Genomic DNA, 17,255 nt, shown 5'->3' with positions numbered 1-17,255 from the left:
GACTCAATCCATTGAAAAAGCTCCTTCCAGGACTCAAAACACACAGAAGTTTTCTTTCCAGAGCAGCCCCAAAAAGCCTAAAAAAAATCCTCATTTACCACTTAAAAAGCTCCCAACCTCCCCCACCTTCATCCAAGCACTGGAGTATCATCTCTGCCCAAACAAGGAGCAATCCCAGTTTGAGTGACAGCATGGATCCCATCTGGGATCAGAGCTGGCATATGGGTTGAACTCCCTTCCTTCCCATGGATTCTGACACAAACAGAATTCCAAGTCTCCTTGGACTGCGGGATTTTGCACAGATACAACACAAGGCTGAGACGATGGCCGAGGCCAGAACAATCTCCAAGAGGAGAAGGGAGAACTCCATAAACATCTCCACACTAACAAGTGGATTTCAGGAATAGCTTGGCAGGATTTAGCTGGAAAAACCGAAGCAGATTTCAAAAGGGAAGCTGTAGTTTCATCAAATATTTACGTTCTGCAGCTCCCGCGAGTTTAAATCAGGTCACGGATCCATTTTGCCGGAGCTGAGCTGCAGCGAGCACTGATCCCGATCCCAAATCCTGCCTGGCTCTTTGTGGGGAAAAACCAAACAGTGAAATGAAGACTGGAGAGGGTGGGGAAGACACTGAGAATAATCCCTTCCTTCACATTGTCCTTGGGTTCAAGCTTCCCAAATGGAACAGTTGTTCTTCAGGGAAGAACAGGAACATCCTCTCCCTGCATTTGTTTCTGAGGACTCATTCTCCAGCCTCATTCCATGGACACAAATTATCCAGGCTCCATAGAAATCCTTCTTTTCCCTGATCCAGGAGTAAGCACAATTCTCTCCTCCTTTATGTGGAATGTAAATTCTCCTGCGCCGACATCGTTCCAACAAACCCGACTTGCTCCGTGTTTATTTTTACAGATAAAAAGGACACAGCGCCCATGAACATCCAGGTAAAAACGAAATTCCAAGTTCAAAAAGAAGCCAGGAGGGAGGAAAAAAATTCCCAGCACTGGAGCAAGTTTATTGCCACAGGCCTGAAGACAGCACATCCCAATTAATGCAAGCAGAATTCCAGGTGAGCATTCCATCGGACAGGATGGGGATTTTGGGCTCTCTCCATGACCTGGAGCGTGAAGCCGAGGTCACAGCCTGTGATTCCAGGTGCTGGAGTGACTTCAAACACTTAATTTAACATTTTAAACCAAAATTGCCACTGAACTCCTGGAAAAGCCAATGTTTGGGAAGAGTATGAGCAGCACAGTCCACCCTTTTTCCATATGGAGACACTGAAGTCCAGGATTGCCTTTGGAGGCAAAGCATAAAACAAAATCAGCCTTTGGCTGATAACAGAAGAACCCCTGGATATCCCTAAGGAATTCCACAACAGGAAGGGATGCAGCTGTTCCCACCCTGGAAAACCAACATGTGGATGCTGACCTTGAAAACTGTGACGTTTCATTAACAGCCCCGGAGTGAGAATTCCTTGGATTGCCAAAAATCCTTGAGGAGAAGGGCATTGTTAAATTTAAATCTCAGCTCACTGACAGGCTGCCAGTCTTCCTCGGTGCTGGAAACACGGGAACACTCAGAACACTCCAACAGCTGGATGTATTCCAGATCACAGAATTCCAGGGTGCTTTGGGTGGGAAGGGACCTCAGAGCCCCTCCAGTGCCACGGGCAGGGACACCTTCCACTGTCCCAGGCTGCTCCAAGCTCCAGTGTCCAGCCTGGCCTTGGGCACTGCCAGGGATCCAGGGGCAGCCACAGCTGCTCTGGGAATTCCAGGCCAGCCAGGAATTCCTTCCCAAGATCCCATCTAACCCTAAGATCCAGGGCACTGCTTTGTAATGGGATCAAAGTGAGCAAAACCACAGTGGAAAAACGGGAGGAATTCCAGACTTACATCAATGTCCAGACTGAAACTCCCAGGAAATGGCCACGAGGAATGACAAGAACCAACGTGCTGCTGTCATGAGCTGCTTTGCCTGCAAGTTCTCCTCCAAAAGGCAGATCCCTAAAACCTGACAGCTTGGGGAATGTGGAAGATTCCCACAGAATGGTTTGGGTTGGAAGGGACCATAAAGCTCATCCAGTTCCACCCCCTGCCATGGGGATATTTTCCACTACCCCAGGGTGTTCATCCACCATCCAGGCACAACTCAAAAGTTGGGAGATAAGAGGGAAGAGCGACGTTCCCAAAGGCACATCCCAATCTCCTGGCCTTGCCCAGGGAGAGCCCAATAACACCGACGTGCTCCGTGTTTATCTTGACCAACAAAAAGGATGAACTGACCATAAACATCCATGAAAAATGACATTCCAATCGCAGCTGCATGGTTGAGGATAAATGCAAGAGGATTTCCCACTGGATCCAGGGATGAAGCGGGTTTATATCCACCTACCCATCCCAAACTCCCCACACAGGGATTTGCTCATGGATTGCGGCCAGTTGGACACTTGTGCCTCCCCAAACACCCAAAGGCCTGCAAGGGAACTGGGTTTTAATCTTTAGATATTTCATTTTTTAATTTTTAAACCCACTTTACACCGATTTCAGGGACTCCCTTCCCGTGGAACCACCATGAGAAGATTGAGGAGCTGTGGTAGGAGGTGGGGAGAGGGCAGCAGAGCAAATCCTCTGTCCTGGTCCCCCCTGGTGTCTGGAACAACCGGTTTAGCCTGTGGCCGTTCCCATTTTTCAGGGATGTTCCCACCTCGGAGCTTCACTCCCTGTCAGGTCAAGGAGCCCTCCTTGGCAAAGGCACAAATTGATTTTTGATGGAATTTGGAGGTGAGGAGCCCTCTCAGAGCACTGAGAATGGGGTGCACTCACTAACACAAGGAGTTTTTATCACTCAAATCCCAGCAGCTTCCCAAAACAATAAATTTAAGCACAGGCCAGGAGAAATCTGTGAAATCCTGGCTGGAATTAAATGAAATTTTTAAAAAATTAAGTTAAATCCAGCTTCATTCTTGTACCAGCTGCCACAATGCCTCGTTCTATACATATCTATATATAAAAATATATATTCCATATGTTCTGTGCACACAGAGGGTGTCTTGTTTGGGGAAGCACTCGGAAAAAAGGGAAAATAGAAATGCAAGGCACCTGCAGATAACTGGGACAGAGATGGAGGAAAGTGAGAGCTGGGTATGAAGATATAGAAAATATAATAATAGAATAGAATATGAAATAAAGATAATATAATATAGGAATAAAGATATAGAATTTATAAAAATATATTGATTTATAAATATATTTTTAATATATTTAGAAATAAATATTTATATCTTTAATATTGATTTATAAATATAGAGAGATTTTATAAATACAGAGGGAATTTATAAACATAGAGAGAATTTTTATAAGCATATATAGAATACATAGAATTTGTTTGAGCAATTGAGGCTCTGGGCATATTGAATGCAAATTTTCCAGTCGTGGGATTTGATTATTAACAAACCCAGTGCTGGCCTAATACTCCTGCAGATTTTAGCAATAAAATATGAACTTTAAATTCAAATAATAGAAATGAATAAATAGTAATTAAATAGTAAATCAATTCCAGAAAACAGCTCAAGCTCCCAGGTTGTTTCCACTGCTCCTGTATCCGAGCAGGGCAGGACATTGCCAGTGAATTTCCTCCTGTTTGTGGCATCAAAGGGAATGAATCTCCAGCTCTTGGCAGGAGCAGGGAGTGATTAAAACCACCAAATTTACACCAAGTTTTCTCCTGACCTGGGAGCTCCAAAGAGCCCTTCCAGTTCTCCACAACTCCCCTTTGGAAAAGCAGGAAAGGCAGGAAGTTCCCCTGAAGATATTAAACCCCAGGGAAAAGGAGAGAAGTGGAGCCAGCAGGGGCAGTGAAATCATAAACAGCTCCAAACACTTTGGAAGTGGAAGCAGACATGGAGCAGGGAATTGCTTCCTCAAAAATGCAGGAATATTCCCATTCCCGTTAATTGGCTGAAGCTTTGGGAGCAGCAGCATCAGGAAGTGACTGGAGCTGGTTTTGTTCAGAGCAACTGCTCCAGGTCAACCCTGAAAATCGGGATATTCAGGGGTTTATTTATCCTGATGGGAACAGGAGCCCAGTTGCCAGCCCTACATCTGGCTCCGTTTAGATTCCTGGCTTTTCTAGGATGTCCAGTTCCCTTTTTACTGCAAGCTGGGGAGCTCCTGTTGGGAAAAATCATCCTGCGAAATACGGGATCTGTCCGATTCCACAGCACACCCAGGCAGTGCCAGGAATACCGGGAAGGCAGCGCGGGATGCGATGGAACACTGGGAGCTGTCCCAGGAATCTCCACACGGATCCCAGGATGGTTTAGGTCCTTAAAAGCCATTCCCGGTGCCAGTTTTAGGGAACAGCACTAATGATGATCCCTGTGAAGGGCAGGGAATAAATGCCATGGATATTTGAGGAAGGAGCTGTGGATGGGAGAAGGGAGCGAAGATTTGACAGGAAAAGAGCCAAAAAGCTTCTCCTGGACTCAAAGAGCATCGCTGCTCCTTCAGGGATTCCCAAAACATCCACACCTCTCCCAAGGACAACTCTGGAACCCACTGGAAAACCCTCTTCTTGTCAGGTTGGTGCTTTGGGAGAGAACACCAAGATTCCCTGGATCTCATCCTTGGATCCACGCTGGGATAAAAGCAATTGGAGCAGAATAGAAGGGAACTCTCAGCCACCGTTTTTCCGGAGCACACGGATACGCTCCGAGCCCTCGCGTTATTTGCTCCAAAAAAAATTCCACGGTAAAACCAAAAAAAAAAAAAAAAAAAAAAAAAAGCTCCGAAAATTCCAAGTTTTTTTGCAAAAAGCCCATGCCAGGATCAAAGATTTCCAAGGATGGAAGGAATAGTTCAGCCTCCAGCCCTGGAGGAACAAGGGAAGGTGCAAGGACGGTGCTTTTGCTTTAAGCTTTAGCATAAAAGTGGAATTTATTAAAGGAAAAGCTGCTGGATTCCGTATTTTCTCCAAGGAGGGACTCACATGGACAGGATCCTTTCCAATGCTCCCAGTTCAGCTGGGACAAAGGTTTGATCTGGAGTTATCAGCAATGTCCAAACCAGAGATAATCGGGATGGCCCAGGAGGCTTCACCCAGGCCTGGCTGTCCCAGATAAGCTGGGCTGGGGCAGCAAAAATGGGAACCAAAGGAAAACAAACCCCTCCCTGCAGCTTCCTGGGAGCTTTCCTGAGGCCCAGCACTTTCCTTGGAGTTTCCCAGCTTTTCCAGAGCTCTGCTTTGCTACACCAGCTCAGGTCTAGCAAGGATTTTATCCAACCCAACTCTTGTTTCTAGCAAGAGGCAGATTATTTTTGGGAAGAAAAAAAAAGGGGGGGGTGGGGGGGGGGTCAGCAAGAGCTTGAGGAGATAAAAGGGGTTTTTCAGCAAGAGGAAGATTTTTGGGAAGAAAAAAAGGGATTTTCCAGCAAGAGGCAGATTTTTGGGAAGAAAACAAGTTTTTGTCAGCCACTTGAACAGAGACTCGTAAAGTGAGGGAAGCTCCTCATGAGGTCTGGGATAAACCAGTGGAAACACAATGGATTTAAACAAGTGAGGGATGGAAAACTAAAAAAAGGCAGCAAAACCAACGTTAGAAGGGCCAAACCAACTCAGTGATTTGAGCAGGAAACAGCTCCCTGCACATCATCCTGCCCCTGGATCCCTGGAAGTGTCCAAGGCCACGATGGACTGGGGTTGGGGCACCCTGGGATAGTGGAAGGTGTCGGGGTTGGAACTGAAGGAGGTTTAAGGTCCCTTCCAACCCAAAGCATTCCATGATTTAAGACTGCCCTGATCTGCATCGGTTTGTGTCACTTTGGAGTGAGGAAGGACAAAGGACTGGCAGCAAACAGTGGGAATTCACACTGGGAGTGTGACTCTCCAAGAGGAAGCTCCAGAGCTGACTCAGGAGGAAGAAAAGGCTCCTCAGAGCTGCAGATTTCTCTGCTGTTACTCAGCTCTTTGCACATTTCTGGGGTTCACAGAAGGCTTCAAACAAAAAAAAAAAAGGTAAAGAACGGTGGATGAACAGCATCGCCCTCTCCCAAAAGGCACAAATCCCACTTGGAACAGATTACTTCTCATCCCACAGAGCTCTCAAATAAAATCTTAGCCTAAGGGGTTATTTTAAGGCAGCAGCCAATGCTTGTGAGCTCCAAAGGAGGATGTTGATGTTGGAAAGGGCCCATCCCATCCAACCCTTCCAGTGGAGTTTCCACATCAGTTCTCCCTGGGCAGCTCTCCCCATTCCTGGAGTCCCGTGGTGGCTGAGCCACAAACACATCCCTCTGCCCCACAGGTGACACTGCCCCACAGGTGACACTGCCCCACAGGTGACACTCATTTCACCATCACAAGGGAGATGCTGGAACTTCCTGCTCCTGCTCCAGTTTTCCAAGCAGAAAACTGGAAAATTGGTTGTTTTATTTACAGCTTCAGCAACTGGAATAAAGTCGGGCACCTGGAGACATCTGAGGTGGCTCCCTGTTCCCCAAGGATGGATCCAAGCTAAAAGCCATTTCTAATTAAATTTCCAAGGTGAAACAAACCTGACCAGTCAAGCCAGCATTTTTTTTTTTTTTTTTTTTGGTGATAAATCCCTGCTCCTGAGCTCTTCTGCATCGGCATTCCCTGCTCCAAGAGGATGGAGGCTTCAGTGGAGGAACTTCCATCCAATTTTGGACAGAAGACCCCAAAAGTTGGGTTCTCCCCAAGACCATGAACTGTGGCTTTTGCTCCACCACCCACCAGTGGAGTTATTATTAAAAAAAGCACATGGAATAGAGATTTAATTCATCAACACACAAAAATGCAGCCAAATCCCACTCCCAGCTCCTACTCCTTCCAAAGCCCAAAATTCCTCTCTGCTTGAGATCTGAAATCTGACAAAAAACATTTTGCAGACTTTAAGGTCTTATATTGCACTGGTACAACTCCACCTGCAAACTTGAAGCACAAATCACAGGATTTTGATGGAAAATGAGCATTTGTTACCTATAGACGGGGATTTGAAGGGATATTTGTCAGGAAGGTCGACTCTTACTTTCCATACTCCACCTTCATATGGTGCTGCAAGGGAAGAAAAGCAGGAATTAGACACTCCACAGCTGAGGAGAGGATAAACAGAACTAGAGCATTAAGGAAAACACATCTCTGGAATAATACACGGCTCCGCTGGGGGTGAGATTTCAGAGCAAACCTCCCACGGGAAAAGCCTTTTTCCTGCTCTGCCTGACACGATTTGAACCGATTCTGGAAAAGATCTCGGCACAAAGACACCGGATTAAAACCAGGCACTTTGGGATCACCTCCTTACCTCTGGAGATGGTGCTAAATTAAGGTGGAAAAGCCATTTTAATGACAAACTCCAAAGAAATTCCCATGACCAATGCAAAACTTGGGAGCCAGGTGTAGGAAAGCTTAGGAATGCTGAAGGCTGGAGGTTTCCAGAGGCAGCATCCAGCTCTGCCAGCTCCAAAGGGTGGGGTCTATCCACATCCATGCTCACAGCTGGATCCTCCCCACCCTCCAGAAAGCAGCTTCCCTGGATTTCTCCCTCTCCCCCTTAGATTTGCTCATCTCTTCCCCTCACGAATGGCACCTCCCAGTTCCCCACCATAATCCACTGGCTTGTTTTTCAGAAGGGCTGGGTCACGAACTTACTTCCTTGTGGTCCATAAAACTTCACGACAAATTCATTGAGTCCTCCTAAGATTGTGACCTCGTGTTTGCTCTCAATCCTGATGCAGCAAGTCAAGGAAAAACATTTAATCCGGGAAACAAAACCCAATTACTCGGAGCCAAGGAATTTACTCAAAGCCTGTTGACCCAAATATTCAAAATATCCCAAGCCTGACGTGGAATTTCAGTGTCCTGACACATCTAAGTGACCACAGCACCACAATGACGTCAGGAAAAGCCAATTCCCCACCCTGCCCTGCCCTGAGGAAACTTGGGATGAATCCTCAGAGCTGCTGAGTTTTCCATCCTGTCCTCCAAGGTGTGAGCAGGGATTTAGGAGAGTGTTGGGCCCCTACCAGCAACGTGTGAGAAATAAATGCGCTGAGGCTGCTCACAGCCCCTGCTCCCAGGAATTCCATGAAATAAATGCACTCAGGCTGCTCACAGCCCCTGCTCCCAGGAATTCCATGAAATAAATGCACTCAGGCTGCTCACAGCCCCTGCTCCCAGGAATTCCATGAAATAAATGCACTCAGGCTGCTCACAGCCCCTGCTCCCAGGAATTCCATGAAATAAATGCACTCAGGATGCTCACAGCCCCTGCTCCCAGGAATTCCATGAAATAAATGCACTGAGGATGCTCACAGCCCCTGCTCCCAGGAATTCCATGAAATAAATGCACTCAGGATGCTCACAGCCCCTGCTCCCAGGAATTCCATGAAATAAATGCACTCAGGATGCTCACAGCCCCTGCTCCCAGGAATTCCATGAAATAAATGCACTCAGGATGCTCACAGCCCCTGCTCCCAGGAATTCCATGAAATAAATGCACTCAGGCTGCTCACAGCCCCTGCTCCCAGGAATTCCATGAAATAAATGCACTCAGGATGCTCACAGCCCCTGCTCCCAGGAATTCCATGAAATAAATGCACTCAGGATGCTCACAGCCCCTGCTCCCAGGAATTCCATGAAATAAATGCACTCAGGATGCTCACAGCCCCTGCTCCCAGGAATTCCATGAAATAAATGCACTCAGGATGCTCACAGCCCCTGCTCCCAGGAATTCCATGAAATAAATGCACTCAGGATGCTCACAGCCCCTGCTCCCAGGAATTCCATGAAATAAATGCACTCAGGATGCTCACAGCCCCTGCTCCCAGGAATTCCATGAAATAAATGCACTCAGGATGCTCACAGCCCCTGCTCCCAGGAATTCCATGAAATAAATGCACTCAGGATGCTCACAGCCCCTGCTCCCAGGAATTCCATGAAATAAATGCACTCAGGATGCTCAGAGCCCCTGCTCCCAGGAATTCCATGAAATAAATGCACTCAGGATGCTCACAGCCCCTGCTCCCAGGAATTCCATGAAATAAATGCACTCAGGATGCTCACAGCCCCTGCTCCCAGGAATTCCATGAAATAAATGCACTGAGGATGCTCACAGCCCCTGCTCCCAGGAATTCCATGAAATAAATGCACTCAGGATGCTCAGAGCCCCTGCTCCCAGGAATTCCATGAAATAAATGCACTCAGGATGCTCACAGCCCCTGCTCCCAGGAATTCCATGAAATAAATGCACTCAGGATGCTCACAGCCCCTGCTCCCAGGAATTCCATGAAATAAATGCACTCAGGCTGCTCACAGCCCCTGCTCCCAGGAATTCCATGAAATAAATGCACTCAGGCTGCTCACAGCCCCTGCTCCCAGGAATTCCATGAAATAAATGCACTCAGGATGCTCACAGCCCCTGCTCCCAGGAATTCCATGAAATAAATGCACTCAGGATGCTCACAGCCCCTGCTCCCAGGAATTCCATGAAATAAATGCACTCAGGATGCTCACAGCCCCTGCTCCCAGGAATTCCATGAAATAAATGCACTCAGGATGCTCACAGCCCCTGCTCCCAGGAATTCCATGAAATAAATGCACTCAGGATGCTCACAGCCCCTGCTCCCAGGAATTCCATGAAATAAATGCACTCAGGCTGCTCACAGCCCCTGCTCCCAGGAATTCCATGAAATAAATGCACTCAGGATGCTCACAGCCCCTGCTCCCAGGAATTCCATGAAATAAATGCACTCAGGATGCTCACAGCCCCTGCTCCCAGGAATTCCATGAAATAAATGCACTCAGGATGCTCACAGCCCTGCTCCCAGGAATTCCATGAAATAAATGCACTCAGGCTGCTCACAGCCCCTGCTCCCAGGAATTCCATGAAATAAATGCACTCAGGATGCTCACAGCCCTGCTCCCAGGAATTCCATGAAATAAATGCACTCAGGATGCTCACAGCCCCTGCTCCCATGAATTCCATGAAATAAATGCACTCAGGATGCTCACAGCCCCTGCTCCCAGGAATTCCATGAAATAAATGCACTCAGGATGCTCACAGCCCCTGCTCCCAGGAATTCCATGAAATAAATGCACTCAGGATGCTCAGAGCCCCTGCTCCCAGGAATTCCATGAAATAAATGCACTCAGGATGCTCACAGCCCTGCTCCCAGGAATTCCATGAAATAAATGCACTCAGGATGCTCACAGCCCTGCTCCCAGGAATTCCATGAAATAAATGCACTCAGGATGCTCACAGCCCCTGCTCCCAGGAATTCCATGAAATAAATGCACTCAGGATGCTCACAGCCCCTGCTCCCAGGAATTCCATGAAATAAATGCACTCAGGATGCTCACAGCCCCTGCTCCCAGGAATTCCATGAAATAAATGCACTCAGGATGCTCACAGCCCCTGCTCCCAGGAATTCCATGAAATAAATGCACTCAGGATGCTCACAGCCCCTGCTCCCAGGAATTCCATGAAATAAATGCACTCAGGATGCTCACAGCCCCTGCTCCCAGGAATTCCATGAAATAAATGCACTCAGGATGCTCACAGCCCCTGCTCCCAGGAATTCCATGAAATAAATGCACTCAGGATGCTCACAGCCCCTGCTCCCAGGAATTCCATGAAATAAATGCACTGAGGATGCTCACAGCCCCTGCTCCCAGGAATTCCATGAAATAAATGCACTCAGGATGCTCACAGCCCCTGCTCCCAGGAATTCCATGAAATAAATGCACTCAGGCTGCTCAGAGCCCCTGCTCCCAGGAATTCCATGAAATAAATGCACTCAGGATGCTCACAGCCCTGCTCCCAGGAATTCCATGAAATAAATGCACTCAGGATGCTCACAGCCCCTGCTCCCAGGAATTCCATGAAATAAATGCACTCAGGATGCTCACAGCCCCTGCTCCCAGGAATTCCATGAAATAAATGCACTCAGGCTGCTCACAGCCCCTGCTCCCATGAATTCCATGAAATAAATGCACTCAGGATGCTCACAGCCCCTGCTCCCAGGAATTCCATGAAATAAATGCACTCAGGATGCTCACAGCCCTGCTCCCAGGAATTCCATGAAATAAATGCACTCAGGATGCTCACAGCCCCTGCTCCCATGAATTCCATGAAATAAATGCACTCAGGATGCTCACAGCCCTGCTCCCAGGAATTCCATGAAATAAATGCACTCAGGATGCTCACAGCCCCTGCTCCCAGGAATTCCATGAAATAAATGCACTCAGGATGCTCACAGCCCTGCTCCCAGGAATTCCATGAAATAAATGCACTCAGGATGCTCAGAGCCCCTGCTCCCAGGAATTCCATGAAATAAATGCACTCAGGATGCTCAGAGCCCCTGCTCCCAGGAATTCCATGAAATAAATGCACTCAGGATGCTCACAGCCCCTGCTCCCAGGAATTCCATGAAATAAATGCACTCAGGATGCTCAGAGCCCCTGCTCCCAGGAATTCCATGAAATAAATGCACTGAGGATGCTCACAGCCCCTGCTCCCATGAATTCCATGAAATAAATGCACTCAGGATGCTCACAGCCCTGCTCCCAGGAATTCCATGAAATAAATGCACTCAGGATGCTCACAGCCCCTGCTCCCAGGAATTCCATGAAATAAATGCACTCAGGCTGCTCACAGCCCCTGCTCCCAGGAATTCCATGAAATAAATGCACTCAGGATGCTCAGAGCCCCTGCTCCCAGGAATTCCATGAAATAAATGCACTCAGGCTGCTCAGAGCCCCTGCTCCCAGGAATTCCATGAAATAAATGCACTCAGGATGCTCACAGCCCCTGCTCCCAGGAATTCCATGAAATAAATGCACTCAGGCTGCTCACAGCCCCTGCTCCCAGGAATTCCATGAAATAAATGCACTCAGGATGCTCACAGCCCCTGCTCCCAGGAATTCCATGAAATAAATGCACTCAGGATGCTCACAGCCCTGCTCCCAGGAATTCCATGAAATAAATGCACTCAGGATGCTCACAGCCCCTGCTCCCATGAATTCCATGAAATAAATGCACTGAGGCTGCTCACAGCCCCTGCTCCCAGGAATTCCATGAAATAAATGCACTCAGGATGCTCACAGCCCCTGCTCCCAGGAATTCCATGAAATAAATGCACTCAGGATGCTCACAGCCCCTGCTCCCATGAATTCCATGAAATAAATGCACTGAGGCTGCTCACAGCCCCTGCTCCCAGGAATTCCATGAAATAAATGCACTCAGGCTGCTCACAGCCCCTGCTCCCATGAATTCCATGAAATAAATGCACTGAGGCTGCTCCCATGAATTCCATTCTCCCCGGCTGCCTCCGGAGCTGGTGGAGACCTCCCACAGCTCCCATGCAAATCGTGGCACTCTCATGTTAATTTGACTTGCAAGCCCAAAAAAACCCCCGAGTCTTGGAAGAGACAGAAGGGGGGAGAGTGCGGCGTGAAAAGAACAACTGGAAGAATCAAAGCGCTTCGGGAAGAGGGGAATACAAAGGGAAAGGCAAGTGGGAAGAAGGGAATACAATGGGAAAAGCAGGAAATCTTTATTCCAAGCAAGGCTCGCTTAAGACAATTAGTGGTGATGTTTCAGCGCTGAGGCTTGATAAGGAATTCTGCTGTAAATCAGGGTTAATGGGTTGGGAATAATATCCTACAGCAATTCCCTTTCATCAATAGTCTGGATATGAATTACAAGGGAAGCAGGAGAAAATCAAAGGTTTGTTCCCACCTGAACTTCAGCTCTGCAGCTCCGAGGCTGCTCCCATTTGAGAGAAGGGGACACGGAATATTTCAAATAAGATCCCTCACATCACAGCAGGAGCTTGGCAGGAATGTTCCAGCTACTGGGAACTAAAGGCAGATTCCCCCTTTTTTCCCACATGACTTTTCACTCGGATGGAAAAGGTCTCCTGCTTTCATGCCCAGGATTGTAGGAATTCCACAGACCCCCCCTCGGACCTTGATGACACCTGGGCACAAACCCAAATATTCCCAACCCACCAGGAACAAAGAATTCCCACCTCAGATCCCTGATCTGAATTGACGACCTGTGAAATCTGCTGGAGGTGCCTCACAAAGGGCTGTGAGAGGTTCCTGCAGCCCGAGGTGCCGACTCCACGCGGGCAGCTTGGGTGAGGAGATCCAAGTCCCATCTGCGGGGTCCGGCAGGATTTACTGCAGTTCCTCAAGTACAATGACTCCCAGATTGGACAGACTTTTCCCACAGTGTCGGCTCCAAAAGGGTTTGGACACAACAACCTCCTTCCCCTCGTTCTCATGGGGTGAGGGAAAAGTTTACAGCCGTTTGTTTTGGCTCTGGAGTTTTCTTAGTTCAGCATGAGCTGCTCTGCCCTAAAATTCCATGGCAAGGAGCTCACTGCACCCAGCAGTCACCCAGGAGCAGCTCACAAAGGGCAGATGGAAACATAAATGCTCTCAGTGCAAGTGATTTCCCTGCTAAAATCCAACGGGAATCTCTGGGAAAAGCGACATCGCTCCAGGTTTGCGGAGAGGAGCCTCCCAAAGAAGTGTCATGGCTGCTTTCAGTGCTGATGTTGAGGGACATTTGTCACCAGATCTTTTCATGTCACTCAGTAGCACATCAGGAAGTTTTAAGTTTAATTCCTTAGGATAATGATTCCAGGTTCCCAAACTCTTACACGGTCCTGCTGTGTACGATGATGGCCCAGAAAATGTTTAATACTGGAGGATTTCACACTCGCAGCAGCTTCACGGAGCAGGTTAAACACAAATGATTTTACTTCGGACTAAATTAAGTCCTGCTTAATAAAAACCAGCTCTCCCAGCCTGATCCTGAGCAGGCCCAGCCTGGATGCTCCCCAGCTCCGTGAGTTAATGCTGACCATAAATTAAAGCCGAGTTTTCCACACTTGGACTCAATCCTGGTGTTCCCAAATTCAGAAAGTATTAATGAGGGCCGTATCTGAATATTGTCCCTGTTGTGGCAAAGACCTAAAACTCCTACCAAAAAAATCAGTGAGTGAACTGGGTTCATGAAAGGGAGAAATATTGGGATGAAAGGTTTGGGAACAACCACATTGTTTATTGACATGATACCAGACACTCTTCCCTGTGAGGGTGGTGAGACCCTGGCACAAATTCCAAGAGCAGCTGTGGCTGCACCTGCATCCCTGGAAGTGTCCAAGGCCAGGCTGGACATTGGGGCTTGGAGCAGCCTGGGATAGCAGAAGGTGTCCCTGCCCATAGTTTGGGTTGGAACTGGATGATCTTTAAAGTCCCTTCCCAACCAAAACCATGACTCCATAATTGAGGACAGACTGAAAATAAAGCAGATTTCAGCAATAAAACCCTTGCACCAACACAGGGGAAATCTCCGGAAGTGCATTAGCAGAAATGAGGAAGCTGGGAAAACCCTCTTTCCTTGGAATGAGGTGAACTCCAGGTGAGCCCGCAGTTACTAACACAGCAGAGGTGAACCCATCTGCCCTCTCCCTTCTCCACCACGGAAGAGATGCCCAGGAATGTGAAATCTTGGAATTCCACAGACAAAACAGCTGAGAGCACTCCTGGGAGAACTGCATGGAGCTGTTACAGAAAGAACATTTCCACCCTACAAGCTTTTTCCATCTCCAGAAATTTCCAGGAAAGGAAACACTTATTGCAGAAGCCAGGACTCTGGGAAGACCAGGAATCTGAGGGAGACCTCCAGGCTCCTCCATCCCACAAAGCTGTTCCCACCGCCACAAGGGAACCCTCCAGCAGCACAAGGAATCAGCACAGGGGAACAGCAGAAGGATCTGACATGTTCAGAGCAGTGTCCAGCCCACATTCCCAGAGAAAGCTCCACCATGACTCCCGGGGATGTATCTGGGAGTGAGGAGCACAGGCTCTGATCCAACTGCTCTCTCAGCTCACACGGAATTTTTTCCGTAAGGTGAAAGTCTTACAACCAAATCCCAGATGAATTCTGTCCCAAACACACCAGGAATTAATCGTCAGGCTCAGATGTAGGAGCAGTTGCCTGTCTGAAGACCCACAATCCTTACGGAACCCAGTTGTGCCAAGGGCACACAGAATCTCCTCTCCTGCATTCAGGGTTCCAGTGCCAGATCCCGCAGCGATTCCAAGTAACTCCCAGCAAGGAGAAATGCTCCAGGTCTTCAGCAAACTGAGCACAGCTTTGGGAAAGCCCAGGAAGGGAGCATCAAGAACTTGGAGCAAGATTCCCACAATTAAGGTGACCTCCATGCGTTTCTCCCGGGATTGCTATGTTTGTGTCCACAATTCCCAGCCACCTCTTTCATTGGATACTGATGGGCATCGGTGCAGAAAGCCCCCAGGAATTCAACCACACACCCAGAATTTTTTGGGAAGGCCACAGCCCCCTCACCTTTTAGTCCACCCTGTCCAGGCCAATCCCTCTGTGCCCACACTGCCTCTCAGTGCACTCTTCATTAGTGAAATTTACAAAAAACCCAAGAAATTAATGGATAAAGACTTTTAACATTCCTAATCCCAGGGGTTCATCCTGGAAGGAGCACTTGTCCCCACAGCAGGACACGGAGTCAAGCTCACAGCTACAAACCCAGCCTGTAACACATCCCACGCCCTAAAATGTTTAACAACCATCACCCAAATCCCTTCCAAGACTTCTGGCCTTGCTGCTTTTATCTCCTCATCACCTCAGGATGCCAACTGGACCTGGTGCCAAAAAAAGCCAGTGGAAAAGTCAAGGGAAAAGAGAAAAATCTGGATACGAGTCAGGTTTCTAAGTTCAAAAGCCACAGAAATGAGGAGTGAGTCCTGAGGACCTGAAGATAAATTATCTTAGTTCCAGGACTATCAAGAGAATTTTAATGCCAGTAAATGTTGGGAATATTGACATGATGCTATGGAAGCTTGTTTTCAAATACCAGCTTGGAAGGGTTGCTAGGACAGAGCCAAGGGAATTTTTTAGGCTCCCCATCCTGTGCCTGAAATGCGCCAGGAGCTCCAAGGCCGACGGAGCCATGGATTCGCATGACAGGAACATCCCAGCTCCCTATCGGGATCAAGGCTCTGCTTCCAGGGTTGAACTTACAGGAAATTGTTTCCTCACTCAGAATAAAAAGCAATTTAAAGCATTTTGCTTTTTCTACATCAGGACAAAGCCCCCACAAAACCTTTCCAATCTGGAGTGCGAGGACCTGCCCATCAGTCAGGAGAAACTGGCCACTGTGGATTTGCATGTTCCAGGGTCAAATTCCCATTTCCTCATCCTCATGCAGGGCCACCCACCACTGGAGCGTTGGATTTCCCCTGCAGCAATAAAAAAAAAATTTGTTAGGATTTGACTTCACACCCAGATCTCCCCAAATCCCAGATGAACATCACGGCCTACAGATGGTCTGTCTGTTCACAGGGTTGAGTGGCTTTTTCCTGGCAAACATTTAACTCAAAAAAAACCCCAAAACCAACCCTTTTATTAAGTTTCTTTCAAATTAACATTAGTTACAAGCTTGGAAAAATGAGGCTTCCAGATAAAAATACTCCACTGAAAATACAGCGAGCAGCCCTGACCCGAAGAGGAGCAGCAAGCTGGAACATCCCACAGAAAAACAAAGCTGTGGATTTATCTGGGGGTTACAACCGAAGTGAGAGATGGGTTGAGGGTCATGATGGGGAATCAAGTCCTTTCTAAGGATCTCTGATGTGTCCTCTCTTATTTCGAGACTTGTCTGCAGGTGAAGAACATCACCAGAGAAAACCTCCTGAATTTGAGGGAAAACCAAACACCATACCTGAATACATTTAAAAAAGAAAATAAATCATCCAGCCCTGCCACCTAAGCAGAGAACCCGCCTTTGAGCAAATCATTCACCATACTTTGCGATAAAAGGTGATTTCAAAATGAGATTAACACTCAGACACTTGATTTTTTCCATTGTGAAGAGCTTTACACCACCATGCACGGGAAATTCGAGGTGTCAGAGGTGTGAATCCCTCTGAAGTCTTTGCAAGCAGCGTTTTGCAACATAAATCACCTCTATTAGTGCAACTGATGGTTATTCATGTTTATTTTCTTACAAAGGCAGATGAGCTCCACTCGAAGCAACACCGAGCCCGAGGATTTACGGAGTTGCCGGCGCGTGGGCAGCAAAGGGCGAGTTCAGCTCAGTCCCTCCCTGCCTCCAAGCCCTTGGAAGCTGCTTTTCCTCCTCCAAACTCCCTCCTTTCCCTGCTACAACACCCCCAGGTGCCA

At 47.9% G+C, this 17,255-nt stretch overlaps 1 protein-coding gene across 1 annotated transcript in view; it reads right to left on the bottom strand.

Moving 5' to 3' along the window:
- Nucleotides 1–17,255, bottom strand: part of UBE2H (ubiquitin conjugating enzyme E2 H) — a 48,817-nt gene that overhangs the window by 9,928 nt on the left and 21,634 nt on the right. Inside the window, exons 2-3 of the mRNA XM_048301094.1 lie at nucleotides 7,673–7,749; nucleotides 7,004–7,078 (exon numbers count right to left, since the gene is read on the bottom strand). Coding sequence (XP_048157051.1) covers nucleotides 7,004–7,078; nucleotides 7,673–7,749 — 152 coding nt within the window. The remainder of the gene's footprint in view (nucleotides 1–7,003; nucleotides 7,079–7,672; nucleotides 7,750–17,255) is intronic.

Source organism: Corvus hawaiiensis, chromosome 4 (assembly GCF_020740725.1).
Source record: "Corvus hawaiiensis isolate bCorHaw1 chromosome 4, bCorHaw1.pri.cur, whole genome shotgun sequence".
NCBI lineage: Eukaryota > Metazoa > Chordata > Aves > Passeriformes > Corvidae > Corvus > Corvus hawaiiensis.
The sequence above is the reverse complement of the archived record's forward strand: the minus strand, read 5'-3'. Positions and strand labels throughout refer to the sequence as shown.